General features: G+C 47.7%; 1 protein-coding gene across 1 annotated transcript in view; it reads left to right on the top strand.

Moving 5' to 3' along the window:
- CASQ1 (calsequestrin 1) overlaps positions 1–12,853 on the top strand; it is a 119,337-nt gene extending 106,484 nt beyond the window's left edge. The window contains exon 11 of the mRNA XM_089664930.1: positions 11,625–12,853. Within this exon, the coding sequence (XP_089521056.1) occupies positions 11,625–11,873 (249 nt within the window). The 3' untranslated portion in view covers positions 11,874–12,853. The remainder of the gene's footprint in view (positions 1–11,624) is intronic.
- The last annotated feature ends 7,174 nt before the right edge of the window (positions 12,854–20,027 follow it).

The raw sequence follows: 20,027 nt of genomic DNA, 5'->3' as shown, positions 1-20,027 counted from the left end.
ATATAAATGACTAATTATTTTCTTTGACTGTAAGTAAGGATTGGTTTCTCTGATGACTACTGCACAACTGCCATTTTTTAAATAAATGACAGTTCTTCATTACAGGCTAACAACATCCAGTTTTTGTGGTCCTGCATGTACAGTAGTTGGCAGCATCAAACGTTTTCCCTGATATGATTTCTTACTTATTTTCTGTGACTGATGAAATAATTGATTTCACAGATGACTATTGCACAACTGTCATTTTTTTAAATAAATGACAGTTCTATAATATGGGCTAACAACACCCAGTTTTTGTGGTCCTGGATATACAGTAATTGGTAGCATCAAATATTTTTCAGATATAATTTCTTACTTATTTATTGTGACTGGTGTGAGAATTGATTTCACAGATGACTATTGCACAACTGCCATTTTTTTCAATAAATGACAGTTCTACATTACAGGCTAACAACATTCAGTTTTTGTGGTCCTGGATGTACATTAGTTTGCAGCATCAACTGATTTCCCCCATATAATTGCCTACGGCACAGAAAAGATTTTACTGATGACTACTGCACAACTGCCATTTTTAAAAAAAATAAATGACAGTGCTATATTGCAGGCCAGGAGTGCTGTGATCTCTCTGATGGGTTACCAAATACCTCAGTGTATTACACTCACTCACCCCTTAGAATGCTGCACTGAAAACCCAAATTTGGGAATTAACAAAAAAAAAAGCTACCCTTGCAGTGCCCCCACCCCCTGCAATGCTGGGGTGAAATGTTTGTTAGCTCTCAGGCAGGGCTCCCCAAACTTCCTAAACAAAGGGCCAGTTTACTGTCCTTTAGACTTTAAGGGGGCCGGACTGTGGCCAGTGGGAGTGGAAAAGGTCCCAACGTCAGTAGGAATAAAACAATGCCCCATCCTTGGTGTTAATTGTTGAAGTTGTGCCCCATCATTGGTCTCATGGGGAGGAATGGTGCCCCATTATTGGTATAAGTGGCAGGACTAGTGTCCCATCATTGGTGTCAGTGGAAGGAATAGTGTCCCATCATTGGTGTCAGTGATAGGAATGGTGTCCCATCATTGGTGTCAGTGATAGGAATGGTGTCCCATCATTGGTGTCAGTGGGGGGAATAGTGTCCCATCATTGGTGTCAGTGGGAGGAATAGTGCCCCATCACTGGTGTCAGTGGGAGGAATAGTGCCCCATCATTGGTGTCAGTGGAAGGAATAGTGCCCCATCATTGGTGTCAGTGGGAGGAATAGTGCCCCATCATTGGTGTCAGTGGAAGGAATAGTGCCCCATCATTGGTATCAGTGGGAGGAATAGTGCCCCATCATTGGTGTCAGTGGGAGGAATAGTGCCCCATTATTGGTATAAGTGGCAGGACTAGTGTCCCATCATTGGTGTCAGTGATAGGAATAGTGCCCCATCATTGGTATCAGTGGGAGGAATAGTGCCCCATCATTGGTGTCAGTGGGAGGAATAGTGCCCCATCATTGGTGTCAGTTGGAGGAATAGTGCCCCATCATTGGTATCAGTGGGAGGAATAGTGCCCCATCATTGGTATCAGTGATAGGAATAGTGCCCCATCATTGGTGTCAGTGGGAGGAATAGTGCCCCATCATTGGTGTCAGTGGAAGGAATAGTGCCCCATCATTGGTATCAGTGGGAGGAATAGTGTCCCATCATTGGTGTCAGTGATAGGAATGGTGTCCCATCATTGGTGTCAGTGATAGGAATAGTGCCCCATCATTGGTGTCAGTTGGAGGAATAGTGCCCCATCATTGGTATCAGTGGGAGGAATAGTGCCCCATCGTTGGTATCAGTGGGAGGAATAGTGCCCCATCATTGGTGTCAGTTGGAGGAATAGTGCCCCATCATTGGTATCAGTGGGAGGAATAGTGCCCCATCATTGGTATCAGTGATAGGAATAGTGCCCCATCATTGGTGTCAGTGGAAAGAATAGTGCCCCATCATTGGTATCAGTGGGAGGAATAGTGTCCCATCATTGGTGTCAGTGATAGGAATGGTGTCCCATCATTGGTGTCAGTGATAGGAATGGTGTCCCATCATTGGTGTCAGTGATAGGAATGGTGTCCCATCATTGGTATCAGTGGGAGGAATAGTGCCCCATCATTGGTGTCAGTGATAGGAATGGTGTCCCATCATTGGAATCAGTGGGAGGAATAGTGCCTCATCATTGGTGTCAGTGGGAGGAATAGTGCCCCATCATTGGTGTCAGTGGAAGGAATAGTGCCCCATCAATGGTATCAGTGGAAGGAATAGTGTCCCATTATTGGTATCAGTGATAGGAATGGTGTCCCATCATTGGTGTCAGTGGGAGGAATAGTGTCCCATCATTGGTATCAGTGGGAGGAATAGTGCCCATCATTGGTGTCAGTGGGAGGAATAGTGCCCCATCATTGGTGTCAGTGGCAGGACTAGTGTCCCATCATTGGTGTCAGTGATAGGAATGGTGTCCCATCATTGGTGTCAGTGATAGGAATGGTGTCCCATCATTGGTGTCAGTGATAGGAATGGTGCCCCATTATTGGTATAAGTGGCAGGACTAGTGTCCCATCATTGGTGTCAGTGATAGGAATGGTGTCCCATCATTGGTGTCAGTGATAGGAATGGTGTCCCATCATTGGTGTCAGTGATAGGAATGGTGTCCCATCATTGGTATCAGTGGGAGGAATAGTGCCCCATCATTGGTGTCAGTGATAGGAATGGTGTCCCATCATTGGTGTCAGTGATAGGAATGGTGTCCCATCATTGGTATCAGTGGGAGGAATAGTGCCCCATCATTGGTGTCAGTGGAAGGAATAGTGTCCCATTATTGGTATCAGTGATAGGAATGGTGTCCCATCATTGGTGTCAGTGGGAGGAATAGTGTCCCATCATTGGTATCAGTGGGAGGAATAGTGCCCCATCATTGGTGTCAGTGGGAGGAATAGTGACCCATCATTGGTGTCAGGGGGAGGAATAGTGCCCCATCATTGGTGTCAGTGGGAGGAATAGTGTCCCATTATTGAGTTAGTGGAAGGAATAGTGTCCCATCATTGGTGTCAGTGGGGGGAATAGTGCCCCATCATTGGTGTCAGTGGGAGGAATAGTGCCCCATCATTGGTGTCAGTGGGGGGAATAGTGCCCCATCATTGGTGTCAGTGGGAGGAATAGTGTCCCATCAATGGTATCAGTCGGAAAAATACTGCCCCATTGTTGGTGTCAGTGGCAGGAATAGTGCCCCATCATTGGTGTCAGTGGGAGGAATAGTGCCCCATCATTGGTGTCAGTGGGAGGAATAGCGCCCCATCATTGGTATCAGTGGGAGGAATAGTGCCCCATCATTGGTATCAGTGGGAGGAATAGTGCCCCATCATTGGGGTCAGTGGGATGAATAGTGCCCCATCATTGGTGTCATTGGAAGGAATTCTGCCCCATCATTGGTCTGAGTAGGGAGGAATTATGCCCCATTGTTGGTATCGGTGGATGAAATAGTGCCCGAAGGGCCAGATAAAGGCAAGTAAAGGGCCGCATCTGGCCCCTGGGCCACAGTTTGGAGACCACTGCTCTAGGGGATGAGGAATAAGGTGTAATACTTGCCGTACTCTTTGCTCTGGCTGACTCCAGCGCTGTCCTCAGTTCCCGCTTGTGGGTAGTCCTTCACTGTCCTCACACACAGTTCAAGGCTATTGGTCCTGTATTGTACACGATGACGTCATCATGGGACAATGGTCTTACAGAAGAGGCTTCGGGGGACTGGTTGCTTAGATGGGGAGACCCTGCAGTCATGAAGGGTAAATATTAAGCCTAATTCCTCAATCCATACAGTTAATAAGCATCTTTTTTTTGGGGGGGGGGAGCCCTCTGCAAGGGTAGTTTTTTTCCCCAGAGTTGGGAATATATCTGATGACAGGTCCACCTTAAGAAGATATCCCAACGTTGTTGAACCATTCTTTTTTACGTCTACTGGAAGAGGTCACCATGACCTACGTTCATTGACCCCAACCAGAGTGATGTGGCACCCCAATCCTGATCTATTCACGATCGCCACTGGGGCACGTCCCCAACCAGAGTGATGTGGCACCCCAACCCTGATCTATTCACGATCACCACTGGGGCACGTCCCCAACCAGAGTGATGTGGCACCCCAATCCTGATCTATTCACGATCACCACTGGGCATGTCCCCAACCAGAGTGATGTGGCACCCCAATCCTGATCTATTCACGATCACCACTGGGGCATGTCCCCAACCAGAGTGATGTGGCACCCCAATCCTGATCTATTCATGATCACCACTGGGGCATGTCCCCAACCAGAGTGATGTGGCACCCCAATCCTGATCTATTCATGATCAACACTGGGGCACATCCCCACCAGAGTGATGTGGCACCCCAATCCTGGTCTATTCACGATCACCACTGGGCATGTCCCCAACCAGAGTGATGTGGCACCCCAACCCTGATCTATTCACAATCACTACTGGGGCACGTCCCCAACCAGAGCAATGTGGCACCCCAATCCTAATCTATTCACAATCACTACTGGGGCATGTCCCCAACCAGAGCGATGTGGTACCCCAATCCTGATCTATTCACGATCACCACTGGGGCATGTCCCCAACCAGAGTGATGTGGCACCCCAATCCTGATCTATTCACAATCACCACTGGGGCATGTCCCCAACCAGAGTGATGTGGCACCCCAATCCTGATCTATTCACAATCACTACTTGGGCATGTCCCCAACCAGAGCGATGTGGCACCCCAACCCTGATCTATTCATGATCACCACAGGGGCACGTCCCCAACCAGAGTGATGTGGCACCCCAACCCTGATCTATTCTCGATCACCACTGGGGCACATCCCCAACCAGAGTGATGTGGCACCCCAATCCTGGTCTATTCACGATCACCACTGGGCATGTCCCCAACCAGAGCAATGTGGCACCCCAATCCTAATCTATTCACAATCACTACTGGGGCATGTCCCCAACCAGAGCAATGTGGCACCCCAACCCTGATCTATTCACAATCACTACTGGGGCACGTCCCCAACCAGAGCAATGTGGCACCCCAATCCTAATCTATTCACAATCACTACTGGGGCATGTCCCCAACCAGAGTGATGTGGCACCCCAATCCTGATGTATTCACGACCATCACTGGAGCATGTCCCCAACCAGAGTGATGTGGCACCCCAATCCTGATGTATTCACGACCACCACTGGAGCATGTCCCCAACCAGAGTGATGTGGCACCCCAATCCTGATCTATTCACAATCACTACTTGGGCATGTCCCCAACCAGAGCGATGTGGCACCCCAACCCTGATCTATTCACAATCACTACTTGGGCATGTCCCCAACCAGAGTGATGTGGCACCCCAATCCTGATCTATTCACAATCACTACTTGGGCATGTCCCCAACCAGAGCGATGTGGCACCCCAATCCTGATCTATTCACAATCACTACTTGGGCATGTCCCCAACCAGAGCGATGTGGCACCCCAACCCTGATCTATTCATGATCACCACAGGGGCACGTCCCCAACCAGAGTGATGTGGCACCCCAACCCTGATCTATTCACGATCACCACTGGGGCACATCCCCAACCAGAGTGATGTGGTACCCCAATCCTGATCTATTCACGATCACCACTGGGACATGTCCCCAACCAGAGTGATGTGGCACCCCAATCCTGATCTATTCACGATCACCACTGGGGCATGTCCCCAACCACAGTGATGTGGCACCCCAACCCTGATCTATTCACAATCACTACTGGGGCATGTCCCCAACCAGAGCGATGTGGCACCCCAATCCTGATCTATTCACGATCACCACTGGGGCACGTCCCCAACCAGAGCGATGTGGCACCCCAATCCTGATATATTCACAATCACCACTGGGGCACGTCCCCAACCAGAGTGATGTGGTACCCCAATCCTGATCTATTCACGATCCCCACTGGGACATGTCCCCAACCAGAGTGATGTGGCACCCCAATCCTGATCTATTCACGATCCCCACTGGGACATGTCCCCAACCAGAGTGATGTGGCACCCCAATCCTGATCTATTCACGATCACCACTGGGGCATGTCCCCAACCACAGTGATGTGGCACCCCAACCCTGATCTATTCACAATCACTACTGGGGCATGTCCCCAACCAGAGCGATGTGGCACCCCAATCCTGATCTATTCACGATCCCCACTGGGGCACGTCCCCAACCAGAGTGATGTGGCACCCCAACCCTGATCTATTCACGATCAGCACTGGGGCAAGTCCTACGTGTCACATTTCTCTAGTGTGACCCATCCCTTCGTATCCTCCAGACCCGCACCTCCGTTTTAATCATCCAGATGTCTCATGATGAATCACGGATGTAATCATGTGGCCTAGACATGTGCCCTGATATGACAATCTGCCCACCATCTCACAACTTCTATCGTCTGGCCTTTTAATCAGTCAGGAACATCTTTTACGTTTCATTCTCGTCCCTCATCTGCTTGGAGACAGAACATTTTTTGGCGTTTTTGTGCTCTTTTTTTTTTTCATTTTCCCCCTACATGTGCCTGATGAAAGCTTCCTCAATGTTCCTTTGTTGTACCTGCCATTATCCTCTTCCATTCGGTGCCCTTTCATCCCAGAGCTCCATTGTGTCCTTTCACCGGAGAATAATTACAGCTCTCGCTCCCGCTGCCTCGTGTCTTCCCTGTAATGTGGCGCGACTCTGCGCCGTGCTGAGGACCGGCCATAATCTGAAGAAGAGACAGCTGTGCCATTTACCAGTAAAGCCTCAGCTGTGTGCACATATCCTTTGTTGTGACAGCTCGGCCTGTCTACATCAGGAAATGCTCTAAGAGGACCTAGCGTCAAATAGATTCTTCATGGTAATCAAAAAAAAAATCTGGGACTACATTCCCTTCTCCCTCACGTATATGTAGGGAAGCTCAATAAAGACCTGTTGATCCTGCCAGACCCCTTGTATAGGAAGCCTTTGCCCCTGACCATGCTAAGCATGGAAGCAGATCCATGCCATCATGGTCATTTTGCTTATGATGTCACAGGCCGGCACCTGTCCAACCTGCCCTTTTTGATTGACAGAAAAGAGTAGTCTCCTCCTTCGCAGAACGGAGCTAAGGTTCAGTTAATGAAACCATGTCCCCCTTACTTGCATCACGTACCTGGTGGTGGAGGCTAATGGGGAGAGGGCTTCCCTTGCGGCTAAGTTCCGGACTTCCCTGAGAGTGGGACAGCGGGAGTCAGGCCCAAAGTTGCACAGGTCGCCTGTAGGAGTGCTGGTTGGTGGTCCACTCAGAAGCACAGCTGGTGCACAGAGATAGGTGTGCAGACAGGAGGCGCCTGTGCCTGGTATGCAAGCCCTTCCGGGATTTAGATGTTTGCTGGGTAGTCGGTTCAAGCCAAGGTCAGGTACCAGGTGGGAATCAGAGCAGACGTAGTCAGATGGGATAGCCGAGGTCATACACAGAGGAGCGAGAGAGAGAGTATCCGTAAGCCAAGCCAAGGTCAGATCAGGGGTAAGCAGAGTAGACAGGTCCAGGAGCAAGCCGAGTCGGTAACAGAAAATCACAGGTCAGAATCACAGGAACAGGGCAAGGGGAGCTAGAGATCATCCAGCAACTGGAGGAAGTGATGAGCCTCTTTATAAAGGCCGTCTAGCACCAAACTGAGGCTGATGTGTACTTCTGCGGCAATGCAGAATACTGGCAGAAATGCCAGATCTTCCAGAACGTCTGCCGTGGACAGGACCCTGACAACTTGGGAAGAAGGATGGGAAGAGCAGATGTGTAGTCGCGTGACCACCGAATAACATTAGTAGTTGAAGGCTCAGTAAAGACCCTTTGATCCTGACAATCCCCTTGTCTAGGATACCCTTCCTGTTTGTTCCTGACTAAGCTAAGCATGGAAGCAAATCCATGCTAGCATTTTCATTTTGCATGTGATGTCACAAGCTGGCGTGCCCCTGTTCGACCCTGCTCCATTTGATCAACAGCAGCTCTTCGCAGGCAACACATTCAAAAGAGTAGTCTCCACCCCCAAAGAACAAAGCTAAGGGTCAGTCAGTGCAACTGTGTCCTCTGCACTTGGGACTTGGGCGTCTGTAGGGTTGCGTGACTGCTGACTAAAACTAGTACTGGAAGGCTCAGTAAACAACTGTTGATGCTGCCAGTCCTCTTGTGTAGGAAGCCTTTGCCCCTGACCATGCTAACCATGGAAGCAGATCCATGCTATCCTGGTTATTTTGCTTATGATGTCAAAGGCTGGCACCTGTCCAACCTGCCCTTTTTGATTGACGGCAGCTCCTCACAGGAGGAGCTGAAAAGAGTAGTCTCCTCCTCTGCAGAACGGAGCTAAGGTCCAGTCAGTGCAACTGTGTCCCCTTCACTTGGGACTAGGGTTGCGTGACTGCTGAATAAAACTAGTACTGTAAGGCTCAGTACACAACTGTTGATGCTGCCAATCCTCTTGTCTAGGAAGCCCTTCCTGTTTGTTCCTGACTACGCTAAGCATGGAAGCAGAGCCATGCTAGCATTTTCATTTTGCATGTGATGCTCCTGTCCAACCCTGCTTGATAGAGAGCAGCTCCTCACAAGCGGCAAACTCAAAAGAGTAGTGTCCACCCCCTACAGAACGGAGCTCAGAGTCAGCTAATGCAACTATGTCCTCCTTACTTGGAAAGAAGGAAGGGAAGAGCAGGCATGTGGTCGTTTGACCACTGAATAAAATTAGCAGTGGAAGGCTCAGAAAAGACCTGTTGATCCTGCCAGCCCCTTGTATAGGATACCCTTCCTGACCATACTAAGCACTAAAACAGATCTGTGGTAGCACGGTCATTTTGCATGTGACGTCACAAGCTGGTATGCCCCTGTCCAACCCTGCTCCATTTCATCATCAGCAGCTCCTCACAGGCGGCACATTCAAAAGAGTAGTCTCCACCCCCAAAGAACAAAGCTAAGGGTCTGTCAGTGCAACTGTGTCCTCTGCACTTGGGACTTAGGTGGCTGTAGGGTTGCGTGACTGCTGCACTTGGGAAGAAAGATGGGAAGAGTAGCTGTGGGGTTGTGTGACTGCTAACTAAAACTAGTAGTGGAAGGCTCAGTAAAGACCTGTTGATTCTGCCAGTCCTGTTGTCTAGGAAGCCCTTCCTGTTTGTTCCTGACCATACTAAGCACTCAAGCAGATCATGAAGCATGGTCATTTTGCATGTGACGTCACAAGCTGGTATGCCCCTGTCCAACCCTGCTCCATTTGATCAACAGCATCTCCTCACAGGCGGCACATTTAAAAGAGAAGTCTCCACCCCCACGGACCAAAACTAAGGGTCTGTCAGTGCAACTATGTCCCCTGCACTTGGGAAGATGGGAAGAGTAGCTGTGGGGTTGTGTGACTGCTGACTAAAACTAGTAGTGGAAGGCTCAGTAAAGACCTGTTGATGCTGTCAGTCCTGTTGTCTAGGAAGCCCTTCCTGTTTGTTCCTGACCATACTAAGCATTGAAGAATATCATAAAGCATGGTCATTTTGCATGTGACGTCACAAGCTGGTATGCCCCTGTCCAACCCTGCTCAATTTGATCAACAGCATCTCCTCACAGGCGGCACATTTAAAAGAGTAGTCTCCACCCCCACGGACCAAAACTAAGGGTCTGTCAGTGCAACTGTGTCCTCTGCACTTGGGAAGAAAGATGGGAAGAGTAGCTGTGGGGTTGTGTGACTGCTGACTAAAACTAGTAGTGGAAGGATCAGTAAAGACCTGTTGATGTTGCCAGTCCTCTTGTCTAGGAAGCCCTTCCTGCTTGTTCCTGACCATACTAAGCACTCAAGCAGATCATGAAGCATGGTCATTTTGTATGTGACGTCACAAGCCGGTATGCCCCTGTCCAACCCTGCTCCATTTCATCATCAGCAGCTCCTCACAGGCGGCACATTTAAAAGAGAAGTCTCCACCCCCACGGAACAAAACTAAGGGTCAGTCAGTGCAACTGTGTCCTCTGCACTTGGGACTTAGGTGGCTGTAGGGTTGTGTGACTGCTGCACTTGGGAAGAAAGATGGGAAGAGTAGCTGTGGGGTTGTGTGACTACTGACTAAAACTAGTAGTGGAAGGCTCAGTAAAGACCTGTTGATGCTGCCAGTCCTGTTGTCTAGGAAGCCCTTCCTGTTTGTTCCTGACCATACTAAGCACTGAAGCAGATCGTGAAGCTTGGTCATTTTGCATGTGACGTCACAAGCTGGGATGCCCCTGTCCAACCCTGCTCCATTTGATCAACAGCATCTCCTCACAGGCGGCACATTTAAAAGAGTAGTCTCCACCCCCACGGACCAAACCTAAGGGTCTGTCAGTGCAACTATGTCCCCTGCACTTGGGAAGAAAGATGGGAAGAGCAGCTGTGGGGTTGTGTGACTGCTGACTAAAACTAGTAGTGGAAGGCTCAGTAAAGACCTGTTGATGTTGCCAGTCCCCTTGTCTAGGAAGCCCTTCCTGTTTGTTCCTGACCACGCTAAGCATGGAAGCAGATCTGTGCTAGGACAGTTATTTTGCTTTGATATCACAAGTTGGCAAGCCCCTGTCCAACCCTGCCCTGTCTGATTAACAGCTGCTCCTCACAGGTGGTACACTCAAAAGAGTAGTCACCCCACCACACAGAACGGAGATAAGGGCCAGTTAATGCAAGCATGTCCCCTTTACTTGGGAAGAAAGATGGAAAGTGCAGCTGCGTGGTACCGTTACCACTGAATGAAATCAGTAGTGGAAGGTTCAGTAAAGACCTGCAGCTCCTCACAGGTAGCACACTCAAAAGAGTAGACACCCCACCACACAGAACGGAGCTAAGGGTCAGTTATTGTAGCCATGTCCCCTTTACTTGGGAAGAAAGATGGAAAGTGCAGCTGCGTGGTCACGTTACCGCTGAATAAAATCAGTAGTGGTAGGCTCAGTAAAGACCTGCAGCTCCTCACAGGTGGCACACTCAAAAGAGTGTTCTCCGCCCCTGCAGAATAAAGGTAAGGGTCTGTCAATGCAAACACTGTCCTATGCAGGACAGAGAGAGCGTTCTAAGCTGTGTGTGAGTTCTGACTGCAGTGACTTGGACCTTAAAGTGTATCCAAAGTCAAATTTTTAAAATTTTTTTTTAGTTGTGAATAAAGTGATGAGGGTTTATAACACGTTAGAATTTTCTTTATTGTTGTCTGTGTCTCCAGTAGAGAGATTCACCCTCTCTATTTGTCCTGAATACCACTGTCACCATTATCACCAGTTTTAAACTGATTTAAAATGCAAAACCTTACCACAAAGCTAGAGTTACCACAAAGCTGGAGATAAAGACAGTAAAGTGAACCTGTCACAGGCTAACTTTAATGCAGATCCAACTCTCAGCCAAGAATTCTACCAACCCTGATTGGTTCAGAAAACACATGTGTTCCTGACCTCACCTCTGCTGTAACCTGAAAGGATCTCGACCCTGGACAGCTAATAGGAAGTGCCCACATCACCCTGGCAGTGATGTAGACTTATAAAAAAATAATGGCTGGGGTTTAACTTTAAAATACTGTTAAGAAAAAGGCTCAACTCTTTGAAAGCTAACAAGATCTGTTGTTCCTTCTGCAGGCTGATAGTGTTTGGATGGACATGGATGATGAAGAGGACCTGCCCACTGTGGACGAGCTGGAAGACTGGATTGAAGATGTTCTGGAGGGTGATGTCAACACTGAAGATGACGATGACGACGATGATGATGATGATGACGATGATGATGACGACGATGACGATGATGACGATGACGACGATGATGATGACGATGATGACGATGATGATGATGATGATGACGATGACGATGATGATGATGACGATGACTAAACAGTCATCAATAAAGTCGTTAGCATCTAACTAGTTTATATATTCAAATGTCAAAGCCTGACTTTAGTAACAACATATTTTTATATGAATTCTTGATTCTTAATTTAAATTTTTAAACCTATCCGATTAGCTCAACACTGATCTTCAACACTATAAAAAACCCACTGAAAATTTTACACCCTGGGGCTATAGCCAAAGGACATCCAGTAAGATTCCTTTCACCAAAAGCCCTGGAGGACTGGAGAAGCTCTTTCTGGTCTCCATAAAACTTTTTTTTAATCTCCATAAAGTCTTACAATAATCAGACTAGACTTTCATCCAAACATTGCTTGGTTCAATCAAGCCTAAAAGAATTGTTTTTCCAAAGAGTTGTTTTTCAAGACCACAAAAAACTTTTTCTGGTCATCCATTAAGAATAGCTTAGATAATCTAAGAGTTCCTACTAACCTGCAACTCTTGTCCAAACGCTCACCGAGTGCAGGTTGAGGACTTGATTTCCACAAGTCCATAATTTGAAAGCCAACCAAATCTACCATTATATCGCCAACACAAGACACGAAATTAACAACACAAGAATTCCATTGTATTCTAGTCTTGGCTTTTGTTGGCATTGTATAACAGGTGAGAGAAAGGTTGCCTATCACAGTAGCATGTCAACTCTTTTTTTTGGCCAAGTACCATACCTAAAAAAGAAGATCTTTTACATGTTCAAGAAGTGATGTCTCCTCATCGATCTCACGTCCTATCATCTCCTAAGTGGGCAAAAATTTGGACTTCATGCCCTTTCACATAATTTTATTCTTGGACACTTTGATGTTTGTGCAACTTTTTATGTCACATTAAACAATATTGTCGCCTACTTGTCAAAGAACCCCAGGCACAACCTTAAGCATCACTCGCAAGGTCTTAAATGTTTATCTACTGTGATCTTCTGCCCACAATTTGCAACTGATAAGAAAACCAAAAATCAGTAACATCCAGACTGTGTACGTGTGTTTTTTTTACTGTTTTTGAAATTTTGCTTTCTAGATCATAGCGGTGATCTCCAAACTGCAGCCCCTAGCTTGCCTTCATCTGGCCCTTGGGGCACTATTCCTCCCATTGATACCTAGAGTAGGAGATAATTCCTCACACTGACACCAACAATGAGGCATTATTCTGCTCATTGACACCAGCAGGGGGGGCACTCTTTCTCCCATTGACACCAATGATGGGGCACTGTTCCTCCCACTTATACCAATAATGGGATAATATTCTTTCCAATGCCGCCAATCAGGGGCGGACTGACCATTTGGAAACTCGGGCACTGCCCGAGGGCCCGGGGTCAGTAGGGGGCCCCATGAGATGCCCCTGGTACCTTTTTCATAGGCTTTTTTGAGTTTGGGCAAGGACACGGGGCCCCATGATCCCTAATTGCCCAGGGGCCCCATGAGTTGTCAGTTCGCCCCTGCCGCCAATGGTGGGGTACTATTTCATCCACTAATACCAATGATGGGGCACTATTCCTTCCACTAATACCAATGATAGGGCACAATTCCTCACACTGACACCATTGGTGGGGTGCTATTTCTTCCACTATTATCAATGATGGAGCACTATCCCTCCTGTTGACACCAACGATTGGATGCTGTTCCTTTTATTAATGCCAACAATGGGGCACTATTCCTTCCACTAATACCAACAATAGGGCATTATTCCTTCCACTAGTACCAATGATAGGGCGCAATTCCTCCCACTGACACCATTGGTGGGGTGCTATACCTTCCACTATTATCAATGATGGAACACTATCCCTCCTGTTGACACCAATAGTTGACACCAAATGGTTGGGTGCTGTTCCTTTAATGAATGCCAATGATGGGGCACTATTCTACCTGCTGACACCAATGATGGGGTGCTATTCCTCTAACTGATACCAATAATGGGGCACTATTCCTTTTGCTGACACCAATAGTGAGGAACTATTCCTCCCATTGACAGCAATGGTGGGACATTATCCCTTCCACTAATACCAATGATGGGGCACTCTTCCTTCCATTAATGCCAATGATGGGGTACTATTCCTTGCACCGACACTAATGGTGTGGAATGATCTCTTCCACTAATACCAGTGATGGGGCACTATTTCACCCACTGTCACCATTGGTGAGGAACTACTCCTCCCATTGACACCAGTGGTGGGGCACTATCCTTTCCACTACTACCAATAATGGTGCACTATTCCCTCCACTGACACCAATGATGGGGAACTATTCCTCCCTCTGACTCCAATGTTGGGGCACTATTCCTCCCACTGACACCAATGATGGGGCACTATTCCTCCCACTGACACCAATGATGGGGCACTATTCCTCCCACTGATACCAATGATGGGGCACTATTCCTCCCACTGATACCAATGATGGGGCACTATTCCTCCCACTGATACCAATGATGGGGCACTATTCCTCCCACTAATACCAATGATGGGGCACTATTCCTCCCACTGATACCAATGATGGGGCACTATTCCTCCCACTGATACCAATGATGGGGCACTATTCCTCCCACTAATACCAATGATGGGGCACTATTCCTCCCACTGATACCAATGATGGGGAACTATTTCTCCCACTGATACCAATGAAGGGGCACTATTTATCCCACTGATACCAATGATGGGGCACTATTCCTCCCACTGACACCAATGATGGGGCACTATTCCTCCCATGGACACTAATGGTGGGGCACTAATTATCCTACTAATACCACTGATGGGGCACTATTCCTTCCACTGATACCAATGATGGGACACTATTCCTCCCACTTACACAAAGGATGGGACACTATTCCTCCCACTGACACCAATGATGGGGCACTCTTCCTCCCACTGACACCAATGATGGGGCACTCTTCCTCCCATGGACACCAATGGTGAGGCAATATCATAATTTTGTTACTCCTACTGACCATAAATCCTGAGGCATTGTGTACTCCCACCAGAGGAAAGGTTTGGAGATCCCTGGTTTATAGTAACAAAACAAACGTCAAAGCTCAATAAATGGTTCTTCAGATTGACCTCTGATGGTACTAAATATTTAAAAATGGGATCAGTGCTCAAAAAGTAATATAAAGCCATGACGGCCCATGAATGAATAAATAAGAAGCAATCAAAGGGTGAAAACAATGACCTTTCCTAGAGAAAATGCTGCTCCAAGCTAACATCAGTGCTGGCCCAAAGAATTCAGGCATCAGCTCTTGGTCTTGTGATTTCAGCCCTCAAAACAGAAGAGCCGTTCCAAACACTGGTCAAAGTTCTTCCCCCCAAATGCTGAGGCTTTGGACATGGGGTCAGTACTGGAGGGAGCCTAGAACAGTGTTTTCTCCAGCAAAGCTGTTTCAACTCTTCACTTATTCTTTATCCATCCATCGCAGCAAGAGCTTCGTGTTAACATTTGAGAGTAGGTCCACCTGAATTAGATGTCCTCTAAGACGCGCCTTCCTTTCTCTGGTACAAAACTCCGCATATAGTCTCATCTCTCAGATTGCATTCGGATCTTGGAGCTAGGGGCATACATGACAAGTGCGAGTATGTAGGCTCAGCAAGAGGAAGGAAGATATTAGATTCATTGATTAGCTCGCCAGCACAGATGGTAGCGAGTAACATAATAATCAGATGGAATTTGCTGTATTTAAGAATACCGGAGGCAAGCAAAACATGATTGTCAGTAGAATCTGAAGAAGAGCTTAAATGAGCACTATTTACATCTGCACGGGTGAGCTAAAATAGCACGGAATTTACATGATGTCACGAAAAAAAAAAAAAAATCCCTTTTTGGAAAAATGATAAGCTTCCCTTGCCTATAACGGTTATACACATGTGAAAGAATTACAAAAACTGATTTAAGCGTGATCACTCCTTTCCAGGAGGTCATTGCTGCTAGTTTTGGGTGCTGGTACAGATGGATCACCTCCAATGATCCTAGGGTGACAACTAAATATTGTAGTTTAGAAGGTCAGTGGGACAGAGTTTGGTAAACCTTCTGTGTTGCCAATGGCAACAGCCAACTAACAGATACACTGTATTTCCAATAGTAGTCCAAACTTTACTAGGGTTTCCTTGATTTGTGGTTCTTTGACCTTCCACCTGATGGTGCCTACATAGGCTATATTGCCAAAAGTATCGTGCTCGCCCTCCAAATTATTATTATTATACAGTATTTATATAGAGCCAAAAGGTTTGCTCAGCGCTGTACATTATAGTGGGGGACAGAACATGAGACAATACAATACATGAGGGGTTCAAGGGCCCTGCTCTTTCGAGCTTACAATCTAGGAGGGGGGGGATAGTGGTACAGGAGGAAGTAGCTGTGGGGGATGGAGTGGTAGGAGGAGTGGAGGAGACCGGCTGCTAGGTGAGGGTGGGGTAGGCTTCCCTGAAGAGATGGGTTTTCAGGGTGCGCCTGAAGGTAAGGAGGGTAGGTGACAGTCTGATGGATTGGGGTAGAGAGTTCCAGAGGATGGGGAAGTCCTGGAGAAATCCTACAGTCGGGCGTGGGAGGAAGAGACCAGGGAGCTAGAAAGTAGGAGGGCTTGTGAGGAGCGAAGAGTACGTGTTGGGTGCTATTTGGGTATCAGGTCGGTGAGGTAGTTTGGGGCAGCGTTATGAATGGCTTTATATGTCAGTGTTAGTAGTTTGAATTTAATGCGTTGGGCAATCGGAAGCCAGTGGAGGGAATGACAGAGGGGGGTGGAGGACACTGAGTGGAGGCCAGTGGAGAGAATGACAGAGGGGAGTGGCAGAAGTGGAGCGGTTGGTAAGGTGGATGAGTCTGGCCCCTGAGTTCAGGATAGACTGAAGCGGGGATAGCCTGTGATGAGGTAGGCCGGTGAGGAGGGAGTTGCAGTAGTCCAGGTGTGAGATAATAAGGGAGTGAACGAGTTGTTTAATGGTGTCTGGGGTTAGGAGAGGACGTATCTTGGAGATGTTGCGGAAGTGGAGCCTGCATGAATTTGCCAGCGATTGGACATGAGGTTGGAAGGATAGGTTTGAGTCCAAATCATGTGATTCAGGTGCTCCAATCCCCTCCATGGACACAGGTGTATACAATCAAGCCCCTAGACATGCAGACGGCTTCTACAAACATTGGTGAAAGAATGGGTCGCTCTCAGGAGCTCAGTGACTCCAAGCGTGGTCCCGTGATAGGTGGCCACCTGTGCAATAAGTCCATCCGTGACATTTCCTGGCTACTAAATATTCCACGCTCAACTGTTAGTGGGATTATAACAAAGTGGAAGCAACTGGGAACAATAGCCACTCAGCCACCAAGTGGTAGGCCACGTCACATGACAGAGAGGGGGTCATCGCATGCTGAAGCGCACAGTGCGCAGAAGTCACCAACTGTCTGCAGAGTCAATAGCTAAAGACCTCCAAGCGTGGTCCCGTGATAGGTGGTCACCTGTGCAATAAGTCCATCCGTGACATTTCCTGGCTACTAAATATTCCACGCTCAACTGTTAGTGGGATTATAACAAAGTGGAAGCTACTGGGAACAACAGCCACTCAGCCACCAAGTGGTAGGCCACGTCACATGACAGGGTCAGCGCATGCTGAAGCGCACAGTGCGCAGAAGTCACCAACTGTCTGCAGAGTCAATAGCTCTACATGGGTCAAATTCCGAAATAATTTTCTTTCGAAAATCTTTTCTTAGAATCTTTGTTCGAATTTCGCACCATTGGAGGGCCAAAGAAACTTTTTGAGCAACCATCAAATTTGAGTGATCGGGCATGTTGGAAGGTTTTTGAAAAACAAACAAATTTCTAATCAACGATGGGAGAATTGTACAAGAAATATAATAAAAAAAGAGCGTGACCTGGAAAGAAAAGAAAAATCTTGGCCATGAAAATTCTTTTCTGTAGCAACATGTAAAATTGAAGGCTTGTTGGTCGAATTTCGAAATCGATGGTGGCACCATGGGATTACAAAATGCACAAAATTTTGGATTTTCGAAAGAAAATTCATTCGGAGTTTGACCCATGCATGGCCTGCATAAGCCTGAGGGTCTGCCCTCGCTTCAAAGCCCACTAATATGGTCAGGTCAGAGTCTTGAGCTGCAATGCTGAGTAATGGTCAGCAGACGGTGACGCTTAAAAGCTGATCATTACAATCAGATTGGTGATGGGTTAGACATCGAATCAACTCCCTTACTGGAAACCAGGAGCGGACTGACAACTCATGGGGCCCCCGGGCAATAGGGGATCATGGGGCCCCTATGTCCTCACCCAGACTCAAAGCACACCCAAAAAAGCTTATGAAAGGTACCAGGGGCATCTCATGGGGCCCCCTACTGACCCCGGACCCTCGGGCAGTGCCCGAGTGCCCGAATGGTCAGTCCGACCCTGCTGGAAACTACACTCATCACTGTAAAGACACCTGTTCAATTGCTTGGTAACACAAATTGCTAATCAGCCAATCACATGGCAGCACCTCAATGCATTTCGGCATCTCGACGTGGAGAAGACGACTTGCTGAAGTTCAAACCGAGCATCAGAATGGGGAAGACGGGATTTAAGTGACTTTGAACGTGGCATGGTTGTTGGTGCCAGATGGGCTGGTCTGACTGTTTCATAAAAACTGCTGATCTACTGGGATTTTCACACACAGCCATCTCTAGGGTTTACAGAGAATGGTCCAAAAAGATCAAACAGTGAGTGGCAGTTGTGTGGACCAAAATGCCAAAATGTCAGAGGTCAATGGGAAGACTGGTTCAGTTGTGACATTCAGATGGTAGGGTCAGAATTTGGCGTAAACAACATGAAAGTATGGATCCGTCCTACCTTGTATCATCGGTTCAGGCTGGTGGTGTCATGGTGTGGGGTACCTAATAAAGTGTCCAGAGAGAGTAGATATTAGACTTACTGGTCTTTCAAGTGTAGCGCTCAACCTCGGAGGGGCCGCTGAGAATGTACCCAAGTCTTCCCAAGTCCCAATGTACCCAAGTCTTCCCAAGTCCCAATGTACCCAAGTCTTCCCAAGTCCCAATGTACCCAAGTCTTCCCAAGTCCCAATGTACCCAAGTCCCAATGTACCCAAGTCTTCCTTGCTAGTACAGAGGCTGTCAGTCATAAGCACCATTCCATGCACACCGAAAACACAGGCTCAGTCAAGGGGATGTCTTTTTAGAATTTTTGCCGAGTAACTTTGAAACAGTAGAGGGGTTGAGGGGTTTCAGGATACTTCATAACGACCAATAGGAGGACAGACTTCTAGCTCAGATTCTTATTTTTTTTAAGTCCGCGAACGTGCGAAAAACGAAAAAACCCGTAAGTGATCACAAAAAACGTGCAAGTGCAAAACACCACACAAAAAAGTGCACTTAGGGGTGTGCTTTGTCCTTCCCCCGAAAGGGATGGACCTCTACCCCGATCCCCCGGGGCACAAAGCTCCTAAGAGGGACAAGGTTCCCATTTGGTCCACCAAGCCAAAAGGCCTGGCGGACCACCGTTCCTTGTGGCCAGCCGAAGCCAGCCACTCAGTACTTGGCCAGGGGGTTCTCCCGAAGAGAAAACCCCCTAGGGACAGGGGAGGAAGGAACCAAAAGTCCACACATCCTCCCCCTAGAATTTAGGGTAGGCCCGAGGACCCACACCCTCCATCCTGTGAGAAAAAAACACACACATAAGTGAAAAGGTGACAAACAGTGGGAGAAATAATAAATTAAATAAATAAAAAGTGGTCGTGCCAAATGTGTACAGACCAAGCCCTGAGGCCTAAGCTCAGATTCTTATTGTAGCAGGCACACATTAAAGTTCCAACCAGGTCTAACTGAAAATGTCCCAGGAACTGTCTGCCAGCCAGCCTCCACAGATAGATCCCCAGTGAGGGAGATGAAAGATCCTTCTCCAGACCAGGACTTCAGAACAGGGCCCTCCAGCAAAAACCCATTCACAGTCTTCTCCAGGCCTCCAGCCCAGCTCCTGCTAAGGCCCAGACGGGTATTTTGGTCTCAGTAGAGCGGTCTCACAGGGGCAGCAGCCCCTAGAGAACTGAAACCCTCAATGAAGAGGAAAGAACAGTCTGGAAAGGCCTTCTAAATATGTATCACCTTCCCAGCCACCTTCTGGATGCCTCCTTCCAGGAACTGGCTGAGGCACGGTACATTTTTATAATTGGAT

This window comes from Staurois parvus, unplaced genomic scaffold (assembly GCF_062004578.1).
Source record: "Staurois parvus isolate SC_StPar_1 unplaced genomic scaffold, SC_StPar_1.0 ptg002105l, whole genome shotgun sequence".
NCBI lineage: Eukaryota > Metazoa > Chordata > Amphibia > Anura > Ranidae > Staurois > Staurois parvus.
The sequence above is the reverse complement of the archived record's forward strand: the minus strand, read 5'-3'. Positions and strand labels throughout refer to the sequence as shown.